We start from the raw sequence: 25,974 nt of genomic DNA, 5'->3' as shown, positions 1-25,974 counted from the left end.
AAACTAGCCGCGCGAGGTGGTGGGCGCCTGTAGTCCCAGCTACTTGGGAGGCTGAGGCAGGAGAATCGCGTGAACCCGGGAGGCGGAGCTTGTAGTGAGCCGAGATCCGGCCACTGCACTCCCACCGGGCCACAGAGCAAGACTCTGTCTCAAAAAAAAAAAAAAAAAAAAAAAAAGATGAGCAGTTGGCAGGGCTGGGTGGCTCATGCCTATAATCCCAGCACTTTGAAAGGCGGAGGCAGGCGGACCACCTCAGGTCAGGAATTCGAGACCAGCCTGACCAACATGGTGAAACCTGTCTCTACTAAAAATACAAAACTTAGCATGGTAGTAGGCGCTTGTAGTCCCAGCTACTCCGGAGGCTGAGGAGGGAGAATCCCTTGAACCCGGGAGGCGGAGGTTGCAGTGAGCCGAGATCGCACCACTGCAACCCAGCCTGGGTGATAGGGGGAGCCCCTGTCTCAAATAAAATAAAATTAAAATAATAAAATAAAAAATAAGAAGAGGAGCAGTTCAGGTGTGCTCCCAGTGCCCTGGGAACCTGACATTCAGGATTCCCAGCTGCTGCTTTTGGAGCCATACAACTCAGCCGTAGGGGCTTGCCCCTGAGCCCATGACCCACAGCGCCAGGAGCAGCCCTGGCCGTTGGCCCTGGAGAGGAAATAGCCGGGGCCCTCACCCCTGGAGTGGGGCCATTCTAGGTGCACGATCACTCTATGCTGTCCTCAGAAGCCCCCGCGGGCTAAGCACCTGCTGCTGGTGCGCGTCCCCTGCAGGGCTCCTCCCGCCTCGCCTCCCCACCCCTGCACCTGGCAGCCCTCCCGGACACCCCACGGGCTCTTGAGTTCTCATCTCAGGTCGGCTTCTGGAGGGGGCACCCCAAGCCAAGACTAGGCAAGAACGAGGCAAGTTCTGAGCAGCCACAGTCAGTCTGGTCCACGGACGCCACGCGCGTTTTATTTTTAGGTATACACACAAAGAGGAAGAAGGAAAGGAGTCCCCCCAGGGTGGATTGAGTCCAAGCCCCCACCGCGGAGGGGGCCGTCACTGTCGAGTCTTCTCTGAAGAGGCCTGGAGGGAGGTGGGGTCCCCACGTGCCCTCGCCGTGGCCGGCGAGAACCCTGGGCCTGTGCCACCAGGGGTCTCCTACCGGGGCCAGCCGTCGGCCAAGGGCAGCCGGCGCAGGGCGGGCCCGGGCCGCAGAGGCTCTGCCAGGGACCGGGCGAGGAGCAAGGGGTAGGGGAAGGTCTTAGGAAAGTCGCCGGGGCCCCCGGGGGCCGGAGAGAGGCGCTCGGACTTGATGCTGACTGGGGGTGTCGGCGGGGAGGCGCCGCGGGTTGGGGGGCCCTCCTCGCCCAGGCTTCGGCCCCCACTGCAGGGGGAAAGAGAGAGGGAGGCCGTGAGCTCAGCGAGGAAGGGAAGGAAACCAGGGGATGGCACAGCGTGGGCAAAGGCTTGGCAAGAGGACCTTGGGAAAGGAGGGGGTGGCGGTCCCTCTTGGGGCCTCAAAATAACTGCCCACCCGCACCGGAAGTGTGCGCAGTACCAGGGATGGCCACCAGAGGTCAGCAGCGGCAGGGGCTTTGGAGGACCAGGACTCGAGCTGGGACCATAGTCAGAGCACTTACCTGGGCTGGGAGGGCACGGCGGGGGGCCCATCACCCCTCGAGGGCTGCCAGGGGGCCAGGGTTGGGGGCTGCAACAAGCCAGGGGGCGGTGGAGGGTCTCCCAGGCCATATTCTGGTGGGCAGGAATTGGGGGCTGAGGCCTGGACCTCTCCTTAAGCCTTTTGCAAACCTGACCACCCCCAGTGAGTTTTGAGTTCTGGTGGGTGGGAGAATGTGGAACTCCCAGAGGGCAGAAGTGCGGACGCTTCCCAGGCGGGGCGGGGCGGGGCGGGTTAGGGGGTGTACCTGAGGGGCCTGCGGGGAGGAAGGGGAAGCTCCCCAGCGGGGGTCCAGGGGTTGCAGTGGAGCAGGGGCTCTGCAGGCCACTGTAGAGGCTTCTCTGTGCGGAGAGAGGGTGAAGGGGAAACTGAGGCCCACACCTAGGCCGCCCTGTCTGCCCTCATCAGCCCCACCATACCCTCCCCTCACTCACGGAGGTGTTTAGTCCCCCGCGGGGCCCAGCCAGGCCACCAGGTAGGTCTGGCCTCCGCCCTTCCGTTGGCAGGTACAGTGGGGGTGGTGTCTTGCTCGTGAGGTGGCTTGGTGAGAAGAGAGGGTGCACCAGGCCTGGGGAAGAGGAGACCCCAGAGAGACCCCAGAGAGAGAGGACAGGCGGGCCATGTCAACTAATGAAGTCTGAGGTTTAGAGGTGATGCACACAGCCCGGCAGTGCCAGAGCCAAGATGCACCCAAACAGCCCCCCAGGACCACACCCCACCCCACTGTCCCCTGCTCACCTGGGGGCCCAGCTTTGGGGGCTGCTGGTCGGAAGGGAGATGGGCGGCTCTGGGCGGGCAGTGCCTCCCCAAGCCCACTGGGGTCACAGCTTGGTGGCGGCAGGGCCCCGTACACCATGTCTGGGCTGGGCATAGCAGGAGCTGCAGGCTTTGGGTAGAGAGGGGATGGGTCAGAGGACCCCAGGCCAGATGGGGTCCAAGGGAGAAAATCCTGATGAGTTCAGGGGCCCAGCTCTACCTTCAGGAAGACTTTGCTGCACCTCCCACCAGGCTCCCTGCCTGCTCTAACCCCACAGGCTGGGGGAGCTCCTGTCTGACTCTGCCTGTCCTTGACAGGTAGGTTCAGAGCCAAGGCCTCTCACTTAGTGTACAGTTGGCACTGAGGGGGCTGCACAGAGTGTTTGATGAATCAAAGATGAAATGAAGGAAGGAACGGTTCACCTGTTGAACTCTTATTCATCCTTCAAAGCCCCAGGTATGGTGCCCACTTCTCAAAGAAGCCTTTCCTGCCCTACCAGGTGGAGACCTGCCTCCAAACTCCAGGATCCCTGGCTCTAAGCCCCTCTCTCAGTACCAGCCTCAACAACTTGGGCCTAGGAAGTAGGAGGAATGCCTCATTCACAGAGCCAGGGAGTCACTTACATACAGCCGGGGTCGGGGCAAGGCTGGATCACCCCCTTCGCCTCCCAGCCTCCGAAACTTCTCTCCTGGCTCCTCAGGCCCTTCATCTGGCTCCAGTTCTGGCCCATCAAGGCCAATGCCCCTCCGCTTCAGCGTCTATGGGGATAGGAGACAACAGGGTAGACGCTTACCCCTACCCTAGCCAGGGAACCCAGTTCTATGGGAGAGGGGAGAGACTATCCCCATCCAGCTCCATGAGTGGGGAGGAATGCAGGCATGGCCTGCTCTAGCCAAACCCCACTGACCAAACCCCAGTGAGATACCATCTAGCAATTTCCTCCCCTGGGACCAGAGAGTCCAAGGTCCTGCCTAGATCAACATAGCAGGAGCTGAGATTTATGCAGGCCTGTTGGCACTGTCCTAATGCTGCTCCTGACATGACTCCAGGACCTCCATTCTGTCCCTACTTGCAGCCTCATAGCCTGGCATCAAAAGCTGCTTAAGAGGCTGGGCGCAGTGGCTCACGCCTGTAATCCCAGCACTTTGGGAGGCCGAGGCAGGCAGATTCACTTGAGGTCAGGAGTTTGAGACCAGCCTGGCCAAGGTGGTAAGACCTCCATCTCTACTAAAAATATACAAATTAGCCAGGCATGGTGGCGTATGCCTGTGGTCAGAGCTATTCGGGAGGCTGAGGCAGGAGAATACTTGAATCTGAGAGGCAGAGGTTGTGGTGAGCTGAGATTGTGCCACTGCATTGCAGAGTGGGCGGCAAAGCAAGACTCGGTCTCAAAAAAACAAAAAAAGCTGCTTAAGAAACGACAGCAGATTTACTGAGCTGCCTTCCCCTGCGACCATAGGACCACATGCTCCTGGACCCCAACCTCTTCTTTGCCAACTTCTGCCCCACACTTCTGAAACACTGGGACTCCCAGGCCTAGTCCTAGCCCGCTGCTCTCTGCAGCCCTTAGGCTTTAGCTTCCCATCCCAGTGAAGACCCCTCTGTCTTTTTTATTTATTTATTTGTTATTTTATTTGCTTATTTTTTTGAGACAGAGTCTTGCTCTGTTGCCCAGGCTGGAGAGAAATGGTGCGATCTGGGCTCACTGCAACCTCCGCCTCCCGGGTTCAAGCAATTCTCCTACTTCAGCCTCCCAAGTAGCTTGGATTAGAGGCATGAGCCACCACGCCCGGCTAATTTTTGTGTTTTTAGTAGAGACTGGGTTATGCCATATTGGCCAGGCTGTTCTAGAATCCCTGACCTCAAGTGATCCCCCTGCCTCAGTCTCCAAAAGTGCTGGGATTGCAGGTGTGAGCCACCGCGACCTGCCAGATGTGCTTTATTTCTGCTGTCCCTAGAAGGGTCCCCCGACTCTAGGGACAGCAGAAATAAAGGACATCAGCCTGCAAAGCCAGATGAAGATGCTCATCTTTTGTGCAAACCGAGAGTCCCTGGGCTCTGAGAAAGCAGTGTGCATGGGACCTGGTGGGGCTGGGGAGGAGGACCTGGGGTACCTCGAGGATATCAGTGTTGGTGCGGCTCTCGTGGGGCTCGCTGTACTCCGTGTACTTCAGCAGCACGCGGTCCATGTCCGTGCTGGCGTACTGGAAGAGGCGGTTGGCGCTGTTGAAGATGATGAGGGCTATCTCACAGTCGCAGAGCACGCTCAGCTCATAGGCCTTCTTCATCAGCCCGAACTTCCGCTTGGTGAACGTTACCTGGACCCAGGACCCGCAGGGGTAGGGGAGAGAAGAAGAGACGAATGTGGGGTGGTGTGGGGGAAGTGGCAGGGCCTAACTCTTCCTCGAACATACCTCAGGATTCTTTCTGGCTGCACTGGTAATTCTCATGTCACAACCTAGCAAACTCCTACTGGAGCTTCAAAACCCAACCCAAATGTCTCCTGCCCTTTGAGAAGTGTGCCTTGGGTTCCCAAGCAGAGCCCACATGCACCCTCTGGGCTTTCTCAGTTCTGGGCCTCCCTCTGTTCTGGCCCTCTGAGTTGGGTGTGGCTGTGTCGAGCTCCATCTCCCCTGTGGCTGGGGTTCCAGCCATCAGTGAGAATAAATGAATAAATGATCATGAAAATGAGCAGGCCAGGCGCGGTGGCTCAGCCTGACGTCCCAGCACTTTGGGAGGCCGAGGCAGGAGGATTGATTGAGGTCAGGAGTTCGAGGCTAGCTTGGGCAACATGGTGAGACCCCGACTCTACTAAAACTACCAAAATTAGCCTAGCCCGGTGTGGTGGCGGTCGCCTGTAATCCCAGCTATTCGGAAGGCTGAGGCAGGACAATCACTTGAACTCAGGAGGCGGAGCTTGCAGTGAGCTGAGATCACTCCACGCACTCCAGCCTGGGTGACAAAGTGAACTCTGTCTCAAAAAAAAAAAAAAGGAAGGAAGGACGGAAAGAGAGAGGGAAGGAGAAGGAGGGAAGGAGGGAGGGAAGGAGGGAGGGAGGGAAGGAGGCAGAGAGGGATGGAGAGAGGGAGGAAGGGAGGGAGGAGAAACAAGAAACACTGACAAGCTGGGCACAGTGGCTCACGCCTGTGATCCCAACACTTTGGGAGGACGAGGCCGGCGGATCAGGAGGTCAGGAGTTCAAGACTACCGTGGCCCACATGGTGAAACCCCGTCTCTACTAAAAATGCAAAATTAGCTAGGCGTGGTGGTGCACGCCTGTAATCCCAGCTACTCAGGAGGCTGAGGAAGGAGAATCGTTTGAACCTGGGAGGCAGAGGTTGCAGTGAGCTGAGATCGCACCATAGCACTCCAGCCTGGGCAATAGAGTGAGACTTCATCTCAAAAAAAAAAAAAAGAAAAAGAAAAGAAAGAAACGCTGATACGGCATCAGGACTCCTCATGCCTCCTCATTCCCCTGCAGTTCAATTGGTCAGGTCAGCCCCTTGCCTAGGCCATGCCCCCTGCTAGAAATGTCTTTCCCAACCACTGTTTCACCCGGTGGAACTCACCTGCCGATTCCTTTGGTCCAGGATACGGGAGATCTGGATTTTTTTCCTCCCCATCGTCCCAGGCTGAGTGGAGCAATCTCTGTCTAGGAGGAGAAGAGGGAGAGGACAGAGTGAGTGGGTGGAGAGTGGGGAGGGGTACCCCAGCCTCACGCCTCTCCTCTACCTGCCCCTGCCAGTCACTGAGGGGAAGATGATGGGGAAAATCAAGGCAGGCTGGGTTACTGTCGCAGACTCCGCCCCCGGCCAGCCTGAGGATGCAGTAGAGGCTCAATAAACATGTTTAGACCAAATGGGGCATGGTGGCTCATGCCTGTGATCCCTAGCACTTTGGGAGGCCAAGGCGGGAGGATCACTTGAGACCAGGAGTTTGAGGCCAGCCAGGGCAACATGTTGAAACCCTGGCTCTACAAAAAATGCAAAAATTAGCCAGGCATGGTGGCACACGTCTGCAGTCCCAGCTACTCTGGTGGCTGAAGTAGGAGGATCACTTGAGCTGGGGAGGTTGAGGCTGCTCAAGCAGGAGGATGCAGGCACACTCTGGAAAGGCCTCCAGCTCGGAGTCCTTGGGCCAGGGTGTGGGCCTGGCATCCACTTGGTGACTTGGAAGAAATCCTGTACCCCACTCAAGGAGATGTGAGATTGCCCTGGTAGGGGTCCCAGAAGGAGGAGACTGCTGGACTATGTTGGGGTCCAGGCCTTCCCCAGAGACCCCCACGTGAGGTTCCTGGGAACAATCAAATCACATGGCCTGTCCTGCAGCCACCGCCCGCTGTACAGACATCCCCTGACACCCCAGGGGACGTCCCCGCTCCGCCAACTGTGTGACCACACTCCACCCCCCAGCCTCTACCATGTCACAGGTGACTGAGGCTTCAGGCAAGGGGCCTCTCCAGGGTCACGCGGACCTGCGCTCGGGCCTGGCCTTCCCTCTGACCCTCAGGGCAGCCCTCAGCGCAGAAGGCCCTTTCCCCAGGCCTTAGTTTGCTCTTCTGTGAATGGGCTGGTATGAAATGCTGAGCACCCACCACCAGGCTTGGCAACAAGTTATCAAGAAATCCAGATCAGGCCAGGCACGGTGGCTCATGCCTGTAATCCCAGCACTTTGGCAGGCCCAGGCAGGCAGATCACTTGAGATCAGGAGTTCAAGACCAGCCTAGCCAACATGCCAAAACCCCATCTCTATTTTTTTTTTTTTTTTTCAGATGAGTTTCACTCTTATTGCCCAGGCTGAAGTGCAATGGCGCAATCTCGGCTCACTAAAACCTCCGCCTCCCAAGTTCAAGCGATTTTCCTGCCTCAGCCTCCCGAGTAGCTGGGATTACAGGCACCCTCCACTACGCCCAGCTAATTTTTGTATTTTTAGTAGAGACGGGTTTTCACCATGTTGGTCAGGCTGGTCTCAAACTCCTGACCTCATGATCCACCCATCTTGGCCTCCCAAGGTGCTGGGATTACCACTGCATCCAACCTACCCTGTTTCTATTAAAAATTCAAAAATTAACCAGGTGTCGTGGTGCACGCCTGTAGTCCCAGCCACTTGGGGGGCTGCGGCAGGAGTGCCGCTGCACCCCAGCCTGGGTGACAGAGCAAGACTCTGTCTTAGAAAAAGAAATCCGGGCCGGGCGCGGTGGCTCAAGCCTGTAATCCCAGCACTTTGGGAGGCCGAGACGGGCGGATCACGAGGTCAGGAGATCGAGACCATCCTGGCTAATACGGTGAAACCCTGTCTCTACTTAAAAATACAAAAAACTAGCCGGGCGACGAGGCGGGCGCCTGTAGTCCCAGCTACTCGGGAGGCTGAGGCAGGAGAATGGCGTAAACCCGGGAGGCGGAGCTTGCAGTGAGCTGAGATCCGGCCACTGCACTCCAGCCTGGGTGGCAGAGCAAGACTCCGTCTCAAAAAAAAAAAAAAAAAAAAAAGAAATCCGGCTGGGCGCGGTGGCTCATGCCACCCAGTATTTTGGGAGGCTGAAGTGGGTGGATCATGAGGTCAGGCGTTTGAGACCAGCCTGGCCAACATGGCGAAACCCCATCTCTACTAAAAATACAAAAATTAACCAGGCATGGTGGTAGGCGCCTGTAGACCCAGCTACTCAGGATGCCGAGTCAGGAGAATCCCTTGAACCTGGGAGGCAGAGGTTGCAGTGAGCCGAGATCCCGAGACTTTGACAGCCTTGGCAACAAAGTGAGACTCAGTCTCAAAAAAAAAAGAAGGAAATAAAGAAATCCAGATTGTTCTCTGGGAGCGGCCACAGGGCCTTCCCAGACCCCTGCCCACGCAGTCTGGGCAAGGCCTCCATTATCCCAGGGCCCAGAAGTGTCAGACACCTCGACTGGCATATATGGCATGCTGTGTGACCCCAGGCACACCCTCTGCCCTCTCTGGGCTGGGTCTCTGAGCCCCCACAACTATGTAGAGCTCAGGCTGTTGGTCCCAGACCCTCAGCTCTGGCTTAACTTGCTAAATTTAACCTCCAGGGCTAATTTTAATCCCCAGCCAGAATCGGGACTGTTCCCACGGCTGGGATGTGTTGTCCCCACCCTGATGGGTCCCTGGGGGGTGGAGGGGGGCCTTGGTCCAGAGGTCCCAGTGCCAAGATGACTCCGGAAATGTCCCTGATGCCCGGGGTCCCATGAGAGCAGTGGCAGGGCTGGGGCTTAGGCCTAAGTCTCTTAAGCATGGAAGACCTGACTCGAGCCCCTTCTCACTCCATCTGTCCCCGTTTTAGACATAGACACCATGGCTAGGGCAGAGGTCATGCAATGGGGGAGAACTGGGAAGTCTCTGTCTGCACTGAGCCCCTCAGAGCTGAGACAGGAAGTGAGTTCCAGGCAGAAGGAACAGCAGGTTCCAGGCAGAAGGAACAGCAGGCAGAAGGAACCAGGGCCCTGAGGAGGGACAAGAAACAGCTATGAGGTTGGAGGGTTCAAGTGATTCTCCCGGGTTCAAGTGATTCGCCTGGGTTCAAGTGATTCTCCCGTTTCAGCCTTCCGAGTAGCTGCGATTACGGGCATGCACCACCACACTCTGCTAATTTTTGTATTTTTAGTAGAGATGGGTTTCACCATGTTGGCCAGGCTGGTCTCGAACTCCTGGCCTCAAGTGATCTGTCTGCCTTGGCCTCCTAAAGTGCTGAGATTACAGGCGTGGGCCACCACGCCTGGCCATATTGATTTATTTTTTTGAGACAGAGTCTTGCTCTGTTGCCCAGGCTGGAGTGCGGTGGTGCAATCTCAGCTCACTGCAGACTTGACCTCCCAGGCTCAAGTAATCCTCCCACCTCGGTCTTCTGAATAGCTGGGACTACAGGTGAGTGCCACAACTCCCTGCTAATTTTTGTTTTATTTTTGCAGAGATGGAGTCTGACTATGTTGTCTAGGTTGGTCTCAAACTCCTGGCTTGAAGTGATCCTCCTGCCTCAATCTCCCAAAGGGCCGGGATTCCAGGTGTGAGCCACTGTACCTGGCCCACTGTGGGCCTTCTGAGCTGGATGAGGGCTGTGGATTTTGGTCTAAGAGTGATGTGGAGCTATGAGAGCATATTTTATTTTATTTCCTATTTTATTTTATTTTTTATTTTTAATAGATACATATTTTTGAGATGGAGTCTCGCTCTGTCACCCAGACTGAAGTGCAGTGGCGTGATCTCAACTCACTGCAACCTCCACCTCCCTGGTTCAAATGATTCTTTTGCCTCAGCCTCCCAAGTAGCTGGGACTACAGGCATGTGCCACCACGCCCGGCAAATTTTTGTAGTTGTAGTAGAGATGGGGTTTCACCGTATTGGTCAGGCTAGTCTCAAACTCCTGACCTCATAATCCGCCTGCCTCGGCCTCCCAAAGTGCTGGGATTACAGGCAAGAGCCACCGCGCCCCGCCTTTTATTTTATTTTTTGAGACAGTCTTGCTCTGTCATGCCAGCTGGAGTGCAGTGGCGCAATCTTCACCTCCCAGGTTCAAGCGAGTCTCCTGCTTCAGCCTCCCAAGTAGCTGAGATTACAGGCGTGCACCACCAAGCCTGGCTAATTTTTGTTTTTATGTTTTGTTTTGTTTTGTTTTGTTTTGTTTTGAGACGGAGTCTTGCTCTCACTAAGGCTGGAGTGCAGTGGCATGATCTTGGCTCACTGCAAGCTCCGCCTCCTGGGTTCACACCATTCTTCTGCCTCAGCCTCCTGAGCAGCTGGGACCACAGGCGCCCACCACCACGCCCGGCTAATTATTATTATTATTATTATTTTTTGTATTTTTAGTAGAGACGGGGTTTCACCGTGTTAGCCAGGATGGTCTCGATCTCCTGACCTCGTGATCTGCCCACCTCAGCCTCCCAAAGTGCTGGGATTACAGGCATGAGCCACTGAGCCCGGCATAATTTTTGTATTTTTAGTAGAGACAGAGTTTTGCCAAGTTGGCCAGGCTGGTCTTGAACTCCTGACCTCAAGGGATCCACTGGCCTCAGCCTCCCAAAGTGCTGGGATTCCAGGCGTGAGCCACTATGAGAAGTTTTCTTTTTTTTTTTTTTGAGACAGAGTCTTGCTCTGTCGCCCAGGCTGGAGTGCAGTGGCCCGATCTCAGCTCACTGCAAGCTCCGCCTCCTGGGTTTAAGCCATTCTCCTGCCTCAGCCTCCGAGTAGCTGGGACTACAGGTGCCTGCCACCATACCTGGCTAGTTTTTTGTATTTTTTAGTAGAGACGGGGTTTCCCCGTATTAGCCAGGATGGTCTCGATCTCCTGACTTCATGATCCGCCCGTCTTGGCCTCCCAAAGTGCTGGGATTACAGGCGTGAGCCACCGCGCCCGGCCTATGAGAAGGTTTTAAGCAGAGAAGGGATGGGCTTGGTTTATTATTTTAAGACTCAGCTCATGGTTTCCATGGGGAGCAGGTCCGTTAGAGGCCAGGATGGAGATGATGGGCAGCTGGAGAGGAGGCAAGGGCTGTGTCTGTCTGGACAAAGACTGGGGGTAGGGCCCCCTCTGTGCTGGGCCTGTGCCTTGCACTTTAAGTCACTGTACTCCAGGGTGCTTTAGTCCTCCAGAAGCCAGCAGGCCCTACACCAGCTCTGGAGCCAGGCCTGACAGGTGCAGATGAACGCACGCAGGAGTTTCACTCTCCTGAACCCCAGTGACATGGAACCAAAGCCATCCTCCACTCTAGCCCCTGAGGGAATCTACCCAACACACAGCTCTGAGCATGGTCCTCTCCTGCTCACACACTCTCCATGGCTCCCCACTGCCCTTATGAGAAAGTTCCAGCACCTAGCCTGGTATTCAAGTCCTCTTCCCAAATCAGCTCTTGCCTGCTTCTCTCTCTTCGATAAATATCTCTTGACTAGAAGGAGCCTTTCCCCTTTTTCACCAAGCCAACTCCTATTCAAACGTTAAAACCCAGTTCAAAAAACCCATTCCTCTAGGAAGTCCTCCCTGCCATTCTTCTGGTCTCCCACAGTCACCATCCTCCTCCAGTTCAGATTCCATGGCATTGAGGGTATATATATCCAGATTTGTCTCCTCCAGACTAAAAGCCTCTCTGGATCAGGACCAGGAATGGACAGTAAGGTTTGGTGAGCAGAGTAGATCAAGAGAGATGTCACTGACCTCCTCCACAACCCTACAGCTTCCCTCAACAACTTCCTCTCAGACTGCCCCAGCTGATACCCTGCCCAGAAATACACGCGCATGCAAATCCAGCCACACAGCGTTGACCTGTCTCGGGCCCAGGTGTGAAGGGCCAGGCAAAGAATGCGGAGGCGGCAGGCCAGAGTGTGCATGTATATTTGTAGTCACATGCAAATCCCTGCCCAGAGCCGCAGACAGACCCTGGTGGCCCATTCTCCAGATGTTGGTGTGATCGGAACTGCTGGGGGAGGTGGCAGCACAGGCTGAATGTGCCAGGCACGAGGGGGGAAGCTGAGGTTTGGGGAGGCCTCTTCCGCACACACATACCCTCCCTGCTTTGTCCAGCCAGAAATCAGAGAGCTGTGACATCTGCCCAGCACAGAGGCAGAGAGGTGGACCTATTGACCAAGGAATAGGACCAAGAAAGAACAGGAGAAGAAACCCAGGAGAGCTTCCTGGGGGAGGAGGCATGTAGTTGGAGGTAGATGCAGAGGCTGAGTGGGATCCTGAGCAGAAGAAGGGGAGGGAGGTGGGCATTTGAAGCTAAGAGTCCAGCACCTTCCTACCCCTTTTGTTGCACCCTTATACTTAGCATTTATTAAGCATCAACCTGTGCAAGTCACTGAGCCAAGAACTGACCTCAGAAGAAGTAGAAAGCTTAAGTAGACCCAACAACCATAGAAGATTAGAAAGGTGACTCAGGACCTAGCATTAAAAAAGTAATAAAGTGGGCTGGGCACAATGGTTCACACTTGTAATCCCAGCACTTTGGGAGGCCAAGGTGGGAGGATTGCTTGAGCCCAGTAGTTCAAGACCAGCCTAGGCAACATAGCAAGACCCCTATCTCTAAAAAAAAAAAAAAAAAAAATTTTAAAGGCAATAGAGTTCAAGGCTGCAGTGAGCTTTAAGCCACTGCACTCCAGCCAGGGCAACAGAGTGAGACTCTGTCTCTAAAAAATAATAATAATTTCAAAATTAAAACAATAACTAAAAAACATGTTTAAAGGCAACAGGCCCAGGTGGTTTTACAGCTATTTTCTCAAATTTCACACAACAGGAAAGTGCAGTGTTATTTCAATGAACTTAGATCTTTGAAATAGACGGGATCCAGCCAAGTCATTTTTTTTTGTTTTTGAGATGGGGTCTTCCTCTGTTGCCCAGGCTGGAGTTCAGTGGTGCAATTATAGCTCACTGTAGCCTTGAACTCCTGGGCTCAAGTGATCCTCCAGCCTCAGCATCCCGAGTAGCTGGGATTACAGCTAAGTGTCACCACACCCAGCAAATTTTTTAAAACTTTTTGTAGAGATGGGGATTTGCTATGTTGCCCAGGCTGGTCTCAAATTCCTGGCTACTCCCAGATACTTCCAGTTACTTGAGAGGCTGAGGTGGGAGAATTGCTTGAGGCCAGAAATTGGAGACCAGCCTGGGCAACATAGCGAGAAACTGTCTACAAAAATAGTGAAAATTAGCTGCACGCCATGGCACACACCTGTAGTCCTGGCTATGTGGGAGCCTGAGGCTTGAGGATTCTTTGAGCCCAGGAGTTCAACAATACAGTGAGCAATGATCTTGCAAGCTTTTCCACTTCCAGCTCTCATGCATTGCTGGTGGTAGAGGAAAAAGGCACAAGCACTTGGATAATTCTCTGGCATCTACTAAATCTGAACAGATGCCTACCCTGTGACCCAAGAGAAATAGGTCCAAGTTGCACCTGAAGATACAGACAAGAATGTTTTCTGCCGCTTCGTACATCATTGCCTCAAACTGGAATCAACCCGGAAGCCCTTAATGGGAGAGTTGGTCAACACGTTCTTGTCGATTCTATGATCAGTTATGGCACAACACAGAAAAGGGGTGCACTCTTGCTACACACAACCACGTGGATGAATCTCAGAGACCATTGGCCAATTCGACAATCCCAGACTCCACCGAGAGGACGCACTGTGTGATTTTATTTACATGAAGTTTCAGAACAATCAAAACTCACTGATGCAACTGGATGCAGTAGCTCAAGCCGATAATCCCAGCATTTTGGGAGGCCGAGGCAGGCAGATCACTTGAAGTCAGGAGTTTGAGACCAGCCTGACCAACATGGCAAAACCCCATCTCTACTAAAAATACAAAAAGTAGCCGGGCGTGGTGGCATGTGCCTGTGATCCCAGCTACTTGGGAGGCTGAGGCAGGAGAATCACTTGAACCCAGGAGGCGGAGGTTGCAGTGAGCCAAGATCGTGCCATTGTACTCCAGCCTGGGCAACAGAGCGAGACTCCGTGTCAAAAAAAAAAAAAAAAAAAAAAACCCTTACTGAGGCTGATGGACATCAAGACAGCACATTGGTCACCCTGGGCAGCAGCTGTGATTAGGCAGTGGCCCAAGGGGGAAGTCCCAGGGGCTGGGGAAGTCCTGTTCCTGGATCCCAGGTTTGGGTACACAGATGTGTTCAGTTTGTGCAAATGTGTTGAGCTCAACTGTACTGATTTGTGCATTTTTCTTCGTGTGATTTATTTCAAAACGAAGATTTCTCTCTCTCTCTTTTTATTTTTTATTTTTTATTTTTATTTTTGAGGTGGAGTCTTGCTCTGTCACCCAGACTGGAGTGCAGTGGATGATCTCAGCTCACTGAAACCTCCACCTCCTGAGTTCAAGCAATTCTCCTGTCTCAGCCTCCCGAGTAGCTGGGATTACAGGCGCCCGCCACTGTGCCTGGCTAATTTTTGCATTTTTACTAAAGATGGGTTTTCACCATGTTGGCCAGGCTGGTCTTAAACTCCTGGCCTCAGGTGATCTGCCCACCTCGGCCTCCCAAAGTGCTAAGATTACTGGCATGAGCCATGGCGCCTGGCCCAAAAGGAATATTTCTTAAAAAGCTTCCAGCCAGAGCAACATAGTGAGACCCTGCCCCTGTCCCTAAAAAAGAAAAAATTAGGGCCAGGCGCAGTGGCTCACGCCTGTAATCCCAGTGCTTTGGGAGGCTGAGGTGGGAGGATCGCTAGAGCCCAGGAGTTCAAGACCAGCCTGGGCAACATGGCAAAACCCTGTCTCTAGGAAAAAAAAAAAAGTTAGCTGGGTGTGGTGGCATGCCTATGGTCCCAGCTACTCAGGAGGCTGAGGTGGGAGAATCAGTTGAGCCCAGGAAGTGGAGGCTGCAGTGAGCCAAGATCACACCACTACACTCCAGCCTGGGCGACAGAGCCAGACCCTGTCTCAAAAAATAAATAAATAGGCCGGGCGCGGTGGCTCAAGCCTGTAATCCCAGCACTTTGGGAGGCCGAGACGGGTGGATCACAAGGTCAGGAGATCGAGACCATCCTGGCGAACACAGTGAAACCCCGTCTCTACTAAAAATACAAAAAACTAGCCGGGCGAGGTGGCGGGCGCCTGTAGTCCCAGCTACTCGGGAGGCTGAGGCAGGAGAATGGCGGGAACCCGGGAGGCGGAGCTTGCCGTGAGCTGAGATCTGGCCACTGCACTCCAGCCTGGGCGACAGAGCAAGACTCAGCCTCAAAAAAAAAAAAATAAATAAATAAATAAATAAATAAAAATAAAAAATTTAGCCAGGTGTGGTGGTGCACCCCTTAGTCCCAGCTACTCAGGAGTCTGAAGTGGGAGGATCACTTGAGCAGGAGAGGCAGAGGTTGCAGTGAACTGAGATCCCACCACTGAACTCCAGCCCTGGCAACATTGTGAGACTCTGACTCTAAAAAAAATTTTCTTTTCTTTTTTTTGAGACAGAGTTTCGCTCTTGTCACCCAGGCTGGAGTGCAGTGGTGCAGTCTCAGCTCACTGAAACCTCCCCCTCACTAGTTCAAGCAATTCTCCTGCCTCAGCCTCCTGAGTAGCTGGGATTACAGGTGCACACCACTACATCCAGCTAATTTCTGTATTTTTAGTAGAGATGGGGTTTCACCATGTTGGCCAGGCTGGTCTCAAACTCCTGACCTCAGGTCATCCACCAATCTCAGCCTCCCAAAGTTCTGGGATTACAGGCGAGAGCCACAGTGCACAGCCTTAAATAAATAAATGCATAAATAAATAACAATTTAAATCTCGCCGGGCATGGTGGTGTCTGCCTGCAGTCCCAGCTATTTGGGAGGCTGAGGTGGGAGGATGACTTGAGCCCAGGAGGTAGAGGCTTCAGTGAGCTATGAGTGGGCCACTGCACTCCAGCCTGGGTGACAGAGTGAGACTCTGTCTCTAAAAATAAAAAAGCTCCCTGCTGCTTATGGCTGCCTTGGGGAGCAATGTCTGTTCAGTCTAGAGTGAGGTGACATGAAGAGGCTGAGCCAGTGGGAAATACGGAGTTTGAATGGAGACAGGGGTGGCACCTGGGCAGACGTGGACTGTTCATTTGGTGACCAAAGGGGCAGGATGTGCTGGTGACCTGGGATAGAAGAGGAGCCTGGTGATCCCAGGCCTGAGCAATGTGGGGGTTAGGGGGAATTGAGAGGACAAAGAAAAGCTCAGGAGTACGGAAGCATCAGAAATTCTCTGGCAGTATCTGTGGTCACTAAGTCAATCAACAAACATTACCCTGAAGTTCTTCAAGCCATAGATGATCATCTCCCCAGAGTGGCGAGGCCTCTTAGACCCCCAGTAATGGAGATGGAGTGCTGGAGGGAATCTCACCCCTCCGCTGACCCTTCCCCTCTGGCCTCTCTGCGTAGTAGGACTCAGTTTTCTTACCTGTTAATTGGGGGTGAGAATCCTTCTTCCACCAGCTGGGGAGAGGGTAGGGAGCAGGGGTCTATTGAACTTTTTTTTTTTGAGACTTGCTTTTTTTGAGTCTTGCTCTATCACCCAGGTTGGAGTGCAGTGCCGTGATCTCGGCTCCCTGCAACCACTGCTTCCCGGGTTTAAGCGATTCTCCTGCCTCAGACTCCCGAGTAGCTGGGATTACAGGCGCACACCACCACACCCAGCTAATTTTTTATATTTTTGGTAGAGACGGGGTTTCAGCATGTTGGTCAGGCTGGTCTTGAACTCTTGGCCTCAAGTGATCCACCCACCTCGGCCTCCCAAAGTGCTGAGATTACAGGCGTGAGCCACCGCACAGGGGCCTCTACTGAACTTTTCTTCTGGCTTCTGGGAAGCCAAAAGGAAGAAGGTCCGGGTCTTGGAAATAGGGGTGCTGAGTCAGTGCAGCATCCTGCAAGACCACCTTGAAATACTGTCATCAGTCACCTGCTTCCTCCCCTGTAAAATGGGTCACAGGATCCTAACCTCACAGGCTTTGCAGCAAGGGTTTAAGAGAAAAGAATAGGAGCAAGTCAAGTTCCCTTTCTTGGCACCCGTGCGGGACTTTACTGGGGAGATGAGCTGCAGAGTCACTTTGCCAGATCCCTGAGCCCGCAGGGAGGCCACGGCTTGGCGGAGGAACCCAGGCCGGAAAAGGAGAAGTGAGAGGCAGGTGGGTTGGGTGGGGGTGGGGGTGAGGGCCCGCGGGAGGCGATGAAGCAAGGAGGGGGCGCTGCTCCTGGGCCCTGCAGCGAATCAGGCCTGCCGTCCCGCCTCACGCAACCCAGGCTGTGGTTTCATCACCTGCTCCCCAAGTACCTCATTATGGGCGACAGGAAGAGCCCCTTGGAAAGCCAGGACCCCTCTTCCCCTCTCCTGGGGGCTCCAGCGGCTCCAACCCCAGCTGCAGGCGACCCTCCTTCCCCAGCCAGAGCCCTGGGCCCGCCTCCTCCCCTGGGGGCCTAGGGAGGTGGTGCCCGGGTCGGGGGGCATGTAGGTGACTTGGTGGCCTGACTCAGTTCACAGCGTTCCCTGGAGCCCTACACCTGCCCTCAGGGACTCAGGGGAGAGGGTGGGCTTGGGCAGTGACTCTCCCGTTGCTGAGCTTCTCTGGAACTCAGTTTCCTCCCCCCGGAAAGTCAGGGGGCAGCAGGAGCCACCCGGCTGAACTGAGGGGAGGGGCTTCATAGTAGGGTGCCTTATAGATGCGGGGAGGGTTTGTGGTCGCTGGGCCCTGATGCCTCTCAGAAGGCCTTGGGGTCACCTCTCCACCCTGGGGGAACTCAGCTCAGATTGAGGGCCCCAGAAAGCTCCTGGTAGAGTGCTAGGGGACAGGGGCGGATGGGGTTGGGGGTCACTCCATCCTTGTATGGGCATAATGGGAGGTAGGAATATTCCCCACACATGGAGACCCCCGAACAGAGCCGTGGAAAATCCACAGATGCCCAAAACATAACAGACACCCCAAATACACAAGGATTCCTCCTGAGAAAGTCCCCAAAATACATGTAGTTCACAGTACGCCAAACCCCCGACCCACACAGCTCTCCAAACACACATGTCCCCAAAACACGTTCTGTTCCCTCTGCATAGACAGAACCTGAAAACACTCAGACACACCCAGATGCCCCAACATGCACCAATCCCCCACATGCACAGATACATACAGATCTCCCTAAACACATGCCAGTCCCCCAAATACACACAGACCCCTTTCCCCTGAACAATGTGCAGACTCCCACCAGACGCATGCAGACTCTTCCAGAAAACATATACAGACTTCCCCCAATCCATGCTGGTCCCCCATTCCACAGGTAGGGCCCCCCATCCCTGCAGTGGTATCACCCACACTCTGGCTTTCCTCTTTTTTGTTATTTTGTGAGACAGAGTCTCGCTTTGTCACCCAGGCTGGAGTGCAGTGGCATGTTCTCCGCTCACTGCAACCTCTGCCTTCCAGGTTCAAGCGATTCTCCTGCCTCAGCCTCCCCAGTAGCTGGGATTACAGCCACGCGCTACCATACCCGGCTAATTTTTGTATTTTTAGTACAGACAGGGTTTCACCATGTTGGCCAGGCTGGTCTTGAACTCCTGGCCTTGTGTGATCTGCTACTTCAGTCTCCCAAAGTGCTGGGATTACAGGCCACCATACTTGGCTGGGTTTCTTCTTTTTAATTATTATTATTTTTTGAGATGGGGTCTCACTCTGTTGCCCAGGCTGGAGTGCAGTGGCGCCATCATAGCCCACTGAAGCCTCCAATTCCTCGGCTTAAACATTCCTCCCACCTCAGCCTTCCCAGTAGCTGGGGCTACAAGCGCACATCTAACTTTTAAACAGACTATGCCAGGCTAATTTTTAAAATTTTTGTAGAGAAGGGGTTTCACTTTGTCACCCTGGCTGGTCTTGAACTTCTGGCCTCAAGCTATCCTCCTGCCTCAGCCTCCCAAAGTGCTGGGATTACAGGTGTGAGCCACCACACAGGCCTGGCTTCCTTCCCAAGGCAGGGTGGTCTCCACCCACCAGGGGTGAAATGCAGGCTGGGGGCATCTGAGGCTAGATTTGAATGGGTAGTGTTAGAATCCAGGAATCTTAGAATGTTCCAGCTGGAGAAGGCCCCATGGGGGTCCTTTTCTCCATAGGTCCCTCTGACATCCATGGGGAAAGTGAGGCCCAGTGGGAGCCCTCAGACCCTCCTTCCCACCTCTCCCTGGGCCTGCTCCTGGGAGGGACAGCTCCTGTTCGAGGGGCAGGAGTCCAGGGTGAGTAGGACCCCCTGTGGGACGCCCCCTCTGCTCTGCTCCAGGATCCCATTTTGGCCATGCACAGAGAGGCTAGGGCTGGGGCTGTGGGCTAGTCAGTCCAGGATCCCACCACTTGCCCACTGCGTGATGCTTTCTGAGCCTCGGTTTCCTGTGTGTACAAGGGGTCCATGCAAACTCCCCAGGTACCCACCCACCTCTCCCCTCACTTGAAAAGGTGTCTACCAACAGACGCCCAGCATACCTTCTACCCGTTTGGGGGCGTCTGCAACAACAGCCCCAAACTGATCCCCTACCTGCCCATCACTCTCCCTTTGCCCGGACTGTGTCCAACCCCGGGACACCCTTCTAGGTTTGCCCAAGTCCAGGAGTGTCTCCATGTCCTCTAAAGACCTGCAGAAAACCCTCTTTCTGGAGGCGCCAATTTTTTTTTAATGTTTATTTTAATTGTTTCAGGCAGGGTCTCATTCTGTCACCCAGGCTGGAGTGCAGTGGTGTGGTCTCAACTCACTGCAGCCTGGACCTCCTGGACTCAAGTGATCATCCCACCTCAGCCTCTGGAGTAGCTGGGAGTAGTACAAGGCCACACCTAGCTAATTTTTGTATTTTTTGTAGAGCTGGGGTCTCCCCATGTTGCCCAGGCTGGTCTCGAACTCCTGGCCTCAAGTGATCCTCCTGCCTTGGTCTCCCATAGTGCTGGGATTACAGGTGTAAGCCACCACGCCCGGCCAAATTCAACTCTTTCTGCAGCACCCAGCCCTATCAGATTTTTTGGTGTGTGTTTCCTTATTGCTTTCTTTGATGAGCATCTCGTCCTGCCGGGCTCCCCAGCGCCTAGTACATAGAAGGCCCTCAGTCACCCTTCATCAGTGAGCAAACAACTGCTTCACAAACAGAAGCAACACCAACAACTTACTCAGTTTTCTGTTTTTCTTTTTTCTTTTTCTGAGATGGGGTCTTGGTCTGTCACCCAGACTGGAGTTTAATGGCACAATCTGGGCTCACTGCAACTTCCGCCTCCCGGGTTTGAGCCAATCTCTTGCCTCAGCCTCCCGAGTAGCTGGGACTGCAGGCGCCTGCCCCTCCACGTGGCTAATTTTTTGATTTTTTGACATCTTATTTTTTGTAGAGACAGGATCTCACTAGGTTGCCCAGGCTGGTTTGAACTCCTGAGCTCAAGCAATCTGCCGGCCTTGGCCTCCCAAAGTTCTGGGATTATAGAAGTGAGCCACCACACCCAGCAACTACTTGTTTTTTTCTTGAGATGGGTTTCGCTCTTGTTGCCCAGGCCAGAGGGCAATGGCGTGATCTCAGCTGGCCGCAACCTCTGCCTCCCAGGTTCAAGCGATTCTCCTGCCTCGGCCTCCCTAGTAGCTGGGATGACAGGCACGCCCCCACCATGCCCAGCTAATTTTGTATTTTTAGTAGAGACGGGGTTTCTCCATGTTGGTCAGAATGGTCTCAAACTCCCGACCTCAGATGATCCGCCCACCTCAGCCTCCCAAAGTGCTGGGATTACAGGTGTGAGCCTGGCCCTACGTATTCACTTCTCATTGAAACACTTCATGGTCCATACAACAAATTTAAGGCCGCATCCAGCCCACAGGCTGCCCGTTTGTGGCCCCTCCTCTAAACAACCTGCACAGCAAAACAGTCAATTGGACAGTGCTGATGCTCCTCTCAGGCCAAGGAACTGACCCTCTGAATGTCTCACTGCCCAGCTTGGGAGAAAACCATGTCCAGGTGACCATCCATGGCAAACCTGACCTGGCACAGGCACCCTCACCTGCCAAGAAGTCCTGTTCCAGACTGGGTGTGGTGGCTCACGCCTATAATCCCACTACTTTGGGAGGCCAAGGTGGGCAGATCACTTGAGGTCAGGAGTTTGAGACCAGCCTGGCCAACATAGTGAAATCCCATCTCTACTGAAAATACAAAAATTAGCCGGGCATGATGGTGGGCGCCTGTAATCCCAGCTACTCAGGAAGCTGAGGCAGGAGAATCACTTGAACCTGGGAGTCAGAGGTCACCCAGCCCATGGAGCCAAGAGAGACCCTACACTCTGAATTTGACCCTGCTGTCCCATGCAGGCTAGAGTCCAAGGCTCTCTCAGGCCCCCAGTGATGTCCCCTGAGCCACGGTAGTGGCCGCAGGGACAGCCCAAGGTTTTCCTCTCTTTGTTCCAGAGAAAGCTCTCCCTGTGGGGCCTCGGAAATGTATCCCCAGATGCCCCAGCCTCCCTGCTTGGGAAATTAGCACATCTGTCAGCACTGGGCAGAAAGGACTCTGCCCACACAGCCCAGCAGCCCCAAGATGCAGCCAGCAGGGACCCCGAGATGGGGCTTTAGGACATCGTCAGCCCCCAATATCTTCCCGCAGAAATGTCTGGGAGCCCATCAGGTGCCAGGGATGCAGGAGCAGGGTGTGGGCAGAGCAAGGCCTCCCCCATCACTCAGTCTGATGGGGGAGGCAACAGCGGCCACGTAACCGTATCTGGGAAGAAGGCCTTCAAGGAAGAAATTCAACAGGAGGAGGCAGTGGAGGGTGGGGCAGGGAGAGAGCTACTTTGGACAGAGGGTCCAGGAGGGCTTCTCTGAAGAGGAGTGGTCTTGAGGAAGACAGGACACCAGCCACAGGGTGGTGATGTGTAGGGGCGCCACACCTGCAGTCCCAGTTACTCAGGAGGCTGAGGTATGAAAATTGCTTGAACCCAGGAGGCGGAGATTGCAGTGAGCCGAGATCGCACCACTGCACTCCAGCCTGGGTGACAGAGCAAGACCCTGTCTCTGAGGTGTCTCAGGGAGATGGGAGCCAGCCTGCCTGGTGGACACAATGGCAGGTGCAAAGGCCCTGAGGTGGGATTGTGCTAAACAGGTGGGTTCCAGGAGCAGGCAAATCCCATGCAGCTAGGGTGGAGTGAGCAAGGAGTGGCCGGAGACAGAGAAGGTCAGAGAGGCATTGGGGGACAGAAAGAGGGTGGACGTAGAGCAAGAGGGAGCCATGGAAGGTGTGTGAGGAGGGGAGGACTGTGGTCTGATTCGGAATTTTCAGAAGACCCTGTGGCTTTCATGGAGAAAAGGCCTGTTGGAGCAGGAAGCCAGGCCAGCATCCAGCTAGGGATGATAGGGCTTGAACCAGGCACAGGCTGCAGGTTGGAACAGTGGGCAAGGCAGGCCCATGCCCACAGCAGCCATGACTCTTATTATGATCCACTTCCATTTCTCCCTTCCTCAGGCCCCACCTTGACCTTGGGTGAACCTGGGCTTGGAGGAAAACAGCACCTGGCAGAGGGCGGAGAGGAAAGGGGCCTGGATGGGCTCACAAACACCTCCGCTTGATCACAGCCCAGATGGGACCTTCTGTTATTGAGCCCTTACTGTCTGCCAGGGCCCACACTCCACCTCATTTACATATAAGACCTGCCTGACCCCCAGACACCCCAGGGAAGCAGAGATAGTGCCCTGTTTTACACAGGATTCGGCAGGCTTCTTCCAGGGCCACATGGTGAGACCCTCAGATCCCCACCCAATCCTCGGCTGTACCCCAGGGCCATCATGTGACACCTCAATCTCACCACCCCCACCCAGGCTGGGAAGTGGGCCTGGGCCTGTCCAGCCCAGAATCACCATCACAGTGTCCAGGAAACTCAATCCTGGGCTCCAGAGTATCAGGGTAACCACACAAGTCCCCAAGATGCAGCCCCAGAGAGGCCCTTTGGAGGCTGAGAAACGGGATTTAACTTCCTTGCCCACCCCATGGGGATTCACAGGCCGGGGCTGGGGCGAGTTCCCTGAACCCAAAACTGATCCCAGACACATTCTAAATCTTCTCAGAAAAATGGCATCTGGCTGGGCTCATGCCTGTAATCCCAGCACTTTGGGAGGCCGAGGCGGGAGGATCATTTGAGCCCAGGAGTTTAAGACCAGCCTGGGCAACATAGGGAGACCCCATCTCTACTTAAAAAAAAAAAAGGAAAGAAAAGGAAAAAGAGGCCAGGCGTGGTTGCTCACGCCTGTCATCCCAGCACTTTGGGAGGCTGAGGCGGGTGGATCACAAGGCCAGGAGATCAAGACCATCCTGGCTAACACGGTGAAACCCTGTCTCGACTAAAAATACAAAAAATTAGCCGGGCGTGGTGGTGGGCGCCTGTAGTCCCAGCTACTCGGGAGGCTGAGGCAGGAGAATGGCGTCAACCTGGGAGGCGGAGTTTGCAGTGAGCCAAGATCACGCCACTGCACTCCAGCCTCAACAGAGTGAGACTCCGTCTCAAAAAAAAAAAAAAAAAGCTAGTCATGGTAGCGCTCCCTACAATCCCAGCTACTCGGTAGATGAGGTGACAAGATCACTTGAGCCCAGGAGTTCAAGGTCACAGGGAGCTGTGATTGCAACACTCAAGGAAAGAAAGACAGAAAGACAGTCTCTCTCCAGACCACTCTGTGCCTCGAATCTTCCAGAACAGGGCAGGGTGTGGTGGCTAGTGCCTCTAATCCCAGCACTTTGGGAGGCCAAGTTGGGCTGATTGCTTGAGCCCAGGAGTTCAAGACCAGCCTGGGCAACATAGGGAGACCTTGTCCCTAGAATAAATAAATAAATAAATAAATAAATAAATAAATAAATAAATAAATAAATAAATAAATAAATAAATAAATAAATAAAGTGGGCCAGGTGCGGTGGCTCACACCTATAATCCCACAACTTTGGGAGGCCGAGGTGTGTGGATTGCTTGAATACAGGAATTCAAGACCAGCCTGGGCAACGTGACAATACCCCATCATTATAATTTTTTTTTTTAATTAGCTGGGCACAGGCCGGGCACGGTGGCTCACTCCTTTAATCCCAGCACTTTGGGAGGCCAAGGCAGGTGGATCACCTGAGATCAGGAGTTTGCAACCAGCTTGGCCAACATGGTGAAACCCTGTCTCTACTAAAAATACAAACATTAGCCGGGAATGGTGGCACACACCTGTAATTCCAGCTACTCAGGAGGCTAAGGCAGAAGAATCGCCTGAACCTGGGAGATGGAGGTTGCAGTGAGCTGAGATTGCGCCACTGAACTCCAGCCTGGGCAACAGAGTGAGACTCTGTCTCAAAAAAAAAATTAGCTGGGTGTGCTGGTGTGAGCATGTATTCCTAGCTCCTCAGGAGGCTGAGGTGGGAGGATCACTTGAGCCCAGGAGGTGGAGGTTGCAGCGAGCCAAGATCACACCATTTTACTCTAGCCCGGGCAACAGAGCAAGATGCTGTCTCAAAAATAAAAAGAAATTAAAAAAAAAAAAAAAACCACCTCTTCCAGAAGGCCAAACACCCAACATGTCTACACTCATTGCACCCAAGTTGCGGTGAACAAATGTTTTTAATTCCTGTCCCCTTCTTCATTTGCATTTTCCAGATGTCCACCTGGTTGGGTCACAGTTTAACCAAATAAATCATTTGTTGGGATGGGCAAGCCAAGACTGGGTTCAACTTGCTCGGCTCACAGGAGCGGCCACAAAGTTCAGAGAGGGGCAGCCACCTGTTGGGGGGTCACACAGAGAGGAGGGAGAGGAAGCTGGGCCCTGCGCCCCCGGCCTCTGTTCTCTTCGGGGGCTGAGGCATGGCCTTGAGCTCCATCCTTTTTCTGAGGGGCCTAGTGTTACTACCTGGCCTCAGCCTTCCCTCCTGCAAACCAGCTTCCTGCTCTCTAAGGTGATACCCCAAGATCCTAAATGTCCTGAAATTCTGTCTGCTGGAGGCCAAGCTTCCCTCTTTACCGCACAACAGGCAGCAGACATGGGGGAACAAGGCTGCCTTTTTAGAAAGCCCCTTTCACCTCTGGAAATCAGTCCTCCGACACTGGTCCTCCGAAGTCGTAATAGATTTTTGTATCCAGTTTCCTTCACTCCAAGAGTCTGAGAGTTCTTGTCTCTAATGCCCAAGGTCCAGGGGCCCTAACCCTTTCCCAGGGATGATTCTTGGCCATGCTAGTCTGAGACCTTTATTATTTTTTTGTTTCTTTTTCTTTTTCTTTTTTTGAGACGGAGTTTCGCTCTTGTTGCCCAGGCTGGAGTGCAGTGGCGCGATCTTGGCTCACTGCAACCTCCACCTCCCGGGTTCAAGCGATTCTCCTGCCTCAGGCTCCTGAGTAGCTGGGATTACAGGCATGTACCATCATGGCCGGCTAATTTTGTATTTTTAGTAGAGACGGAGTTTCTCCATGTTGGTCAGGCTGGTCTCGAACTCCTGACCTCAGGTGATCCGCTCCCCCTCAGCCTCCCAAAGTGCTTGGATTACAGGTGTGAGCCACCGTACCTGGCCATTTTTTTTGTTTCTTTTCTTTATTTTTCTTTATTTTTTTTAGAGACAGGATCTTGCTCTGTCACGCAGGCTGGAGTGCACTAGCTCAGTCATAGCTCACTGCAGACTCGAACTCCTCGGCTCAAGTGATCCTCCTGCCTCAGCCTCCCGAATAGCTGGGACTATACACGTAAGCCACCACACCTGCCTAATTTTAAAAAAAATTTTTTTGGACGGACGCGGTGGCTCACTCCTGTAATCCCAACATTTTGAGAGGCTGAAGCGGGCAGATCGCATGAGACCAGCCTGGCCAACATGGTGAAGCACCATCTCTACAAAAAAATGCAAAAATTAGCTGGTCATGGTGGCACATGCTTGTCGTCCCAGCTACTCGGGAGGCTGAGGCAAAGAATCAATCACTTGAACCCGGGAGGCAGAGGTTGCAGTGAGCCGAGATTGAGCCACTGCACTGCAGCCTGGGTGATTGGGTGAGATTCTCTCTCAAAAAAAAAAAAAAAAAATTAAGCCGGGTTCAGGGGCTCATGCCTGTAATCCCAGCACTTTGGGAGGTTGAGGCGGGTGAATCATTTGAGGTCAGGAGTTCA

General features: G+C 53.9%; 1 protein-coding gene across 4 annotated transcripts in view; it reads right to left on the bottom strand.

Moving 5' to 3' along the window:
• Nucleotides 1-930: 930 nt before the first annotated feature.
• The window catches only part of LOC117076443 (myocyte-specific enhancer factor 2B-like), a 42,726-nt gene continuing 17,682 nt past the window's right edge, over nt 931-25,974 (bottom strand). For 2 of the 4 annotated variants that reach the window (XM_033199950.1, XM_033199951.1), the window contains 8 exons: nt 5,994-6,076; nt 4,538-4,741; nt 3,047-3,181; nt 2,405-2,552; nt 2,101-2,234; nt 1,914-2,007; nt 1,629-1,740; nt 931-1,372 (listed from right to left, as the gene is read on the bottom strand). In XM_033199950.1, the coding sequence (XP_033055841.1) occupies nt 1,147-1,372; nt 1,629-1,740; nt 1,914-2,007; nt 2,101-2,234; nt 2,405-2,552; nt 3,047-3,181; nt 4,538-4,741; nt 5,994-6,076 (1,136 nt within the window). In that variant the 3' untranslated portion in view covers nt 931-1,146. Of the gene's footprint in view, nt 1,373-1,628; nt 1,741-1,913; nt 2,008-2,100; nt 2,235-2,404; nt 2,553-3,046; nt 3,182-4,537; nt 4,742-5,993; nt 6,077-13,094; nt 13,732-25,974 lie in introns of those variants that run through there. The other 2 variants (XM_033199949.1, XM_033199952.1) reach the window with 2 other exon arrangements.

The sequence above is a fragment of the Trachypithecus francoisi genome, unplaced genomic scaffold (assembly GCF_009764315.1).
Source record: "Trachypithecus francoisi isolate TF-2019V2 unplaced genomic scaffold, Tfra_2.0 Lachesis_group5, whole genome shotgun sequence".
NCBI classification, from domain to species: Eukaryota; Metazoa; Chordata; class Mammalia; order Primates; family Cercopithecidae; genus Trachypithecus; species Trachypithecus francoisi.
Note: the sequence above shows the minus strand (reverse complement) of the source record. Positions and strands in the feature narration are given on the sequence as shown.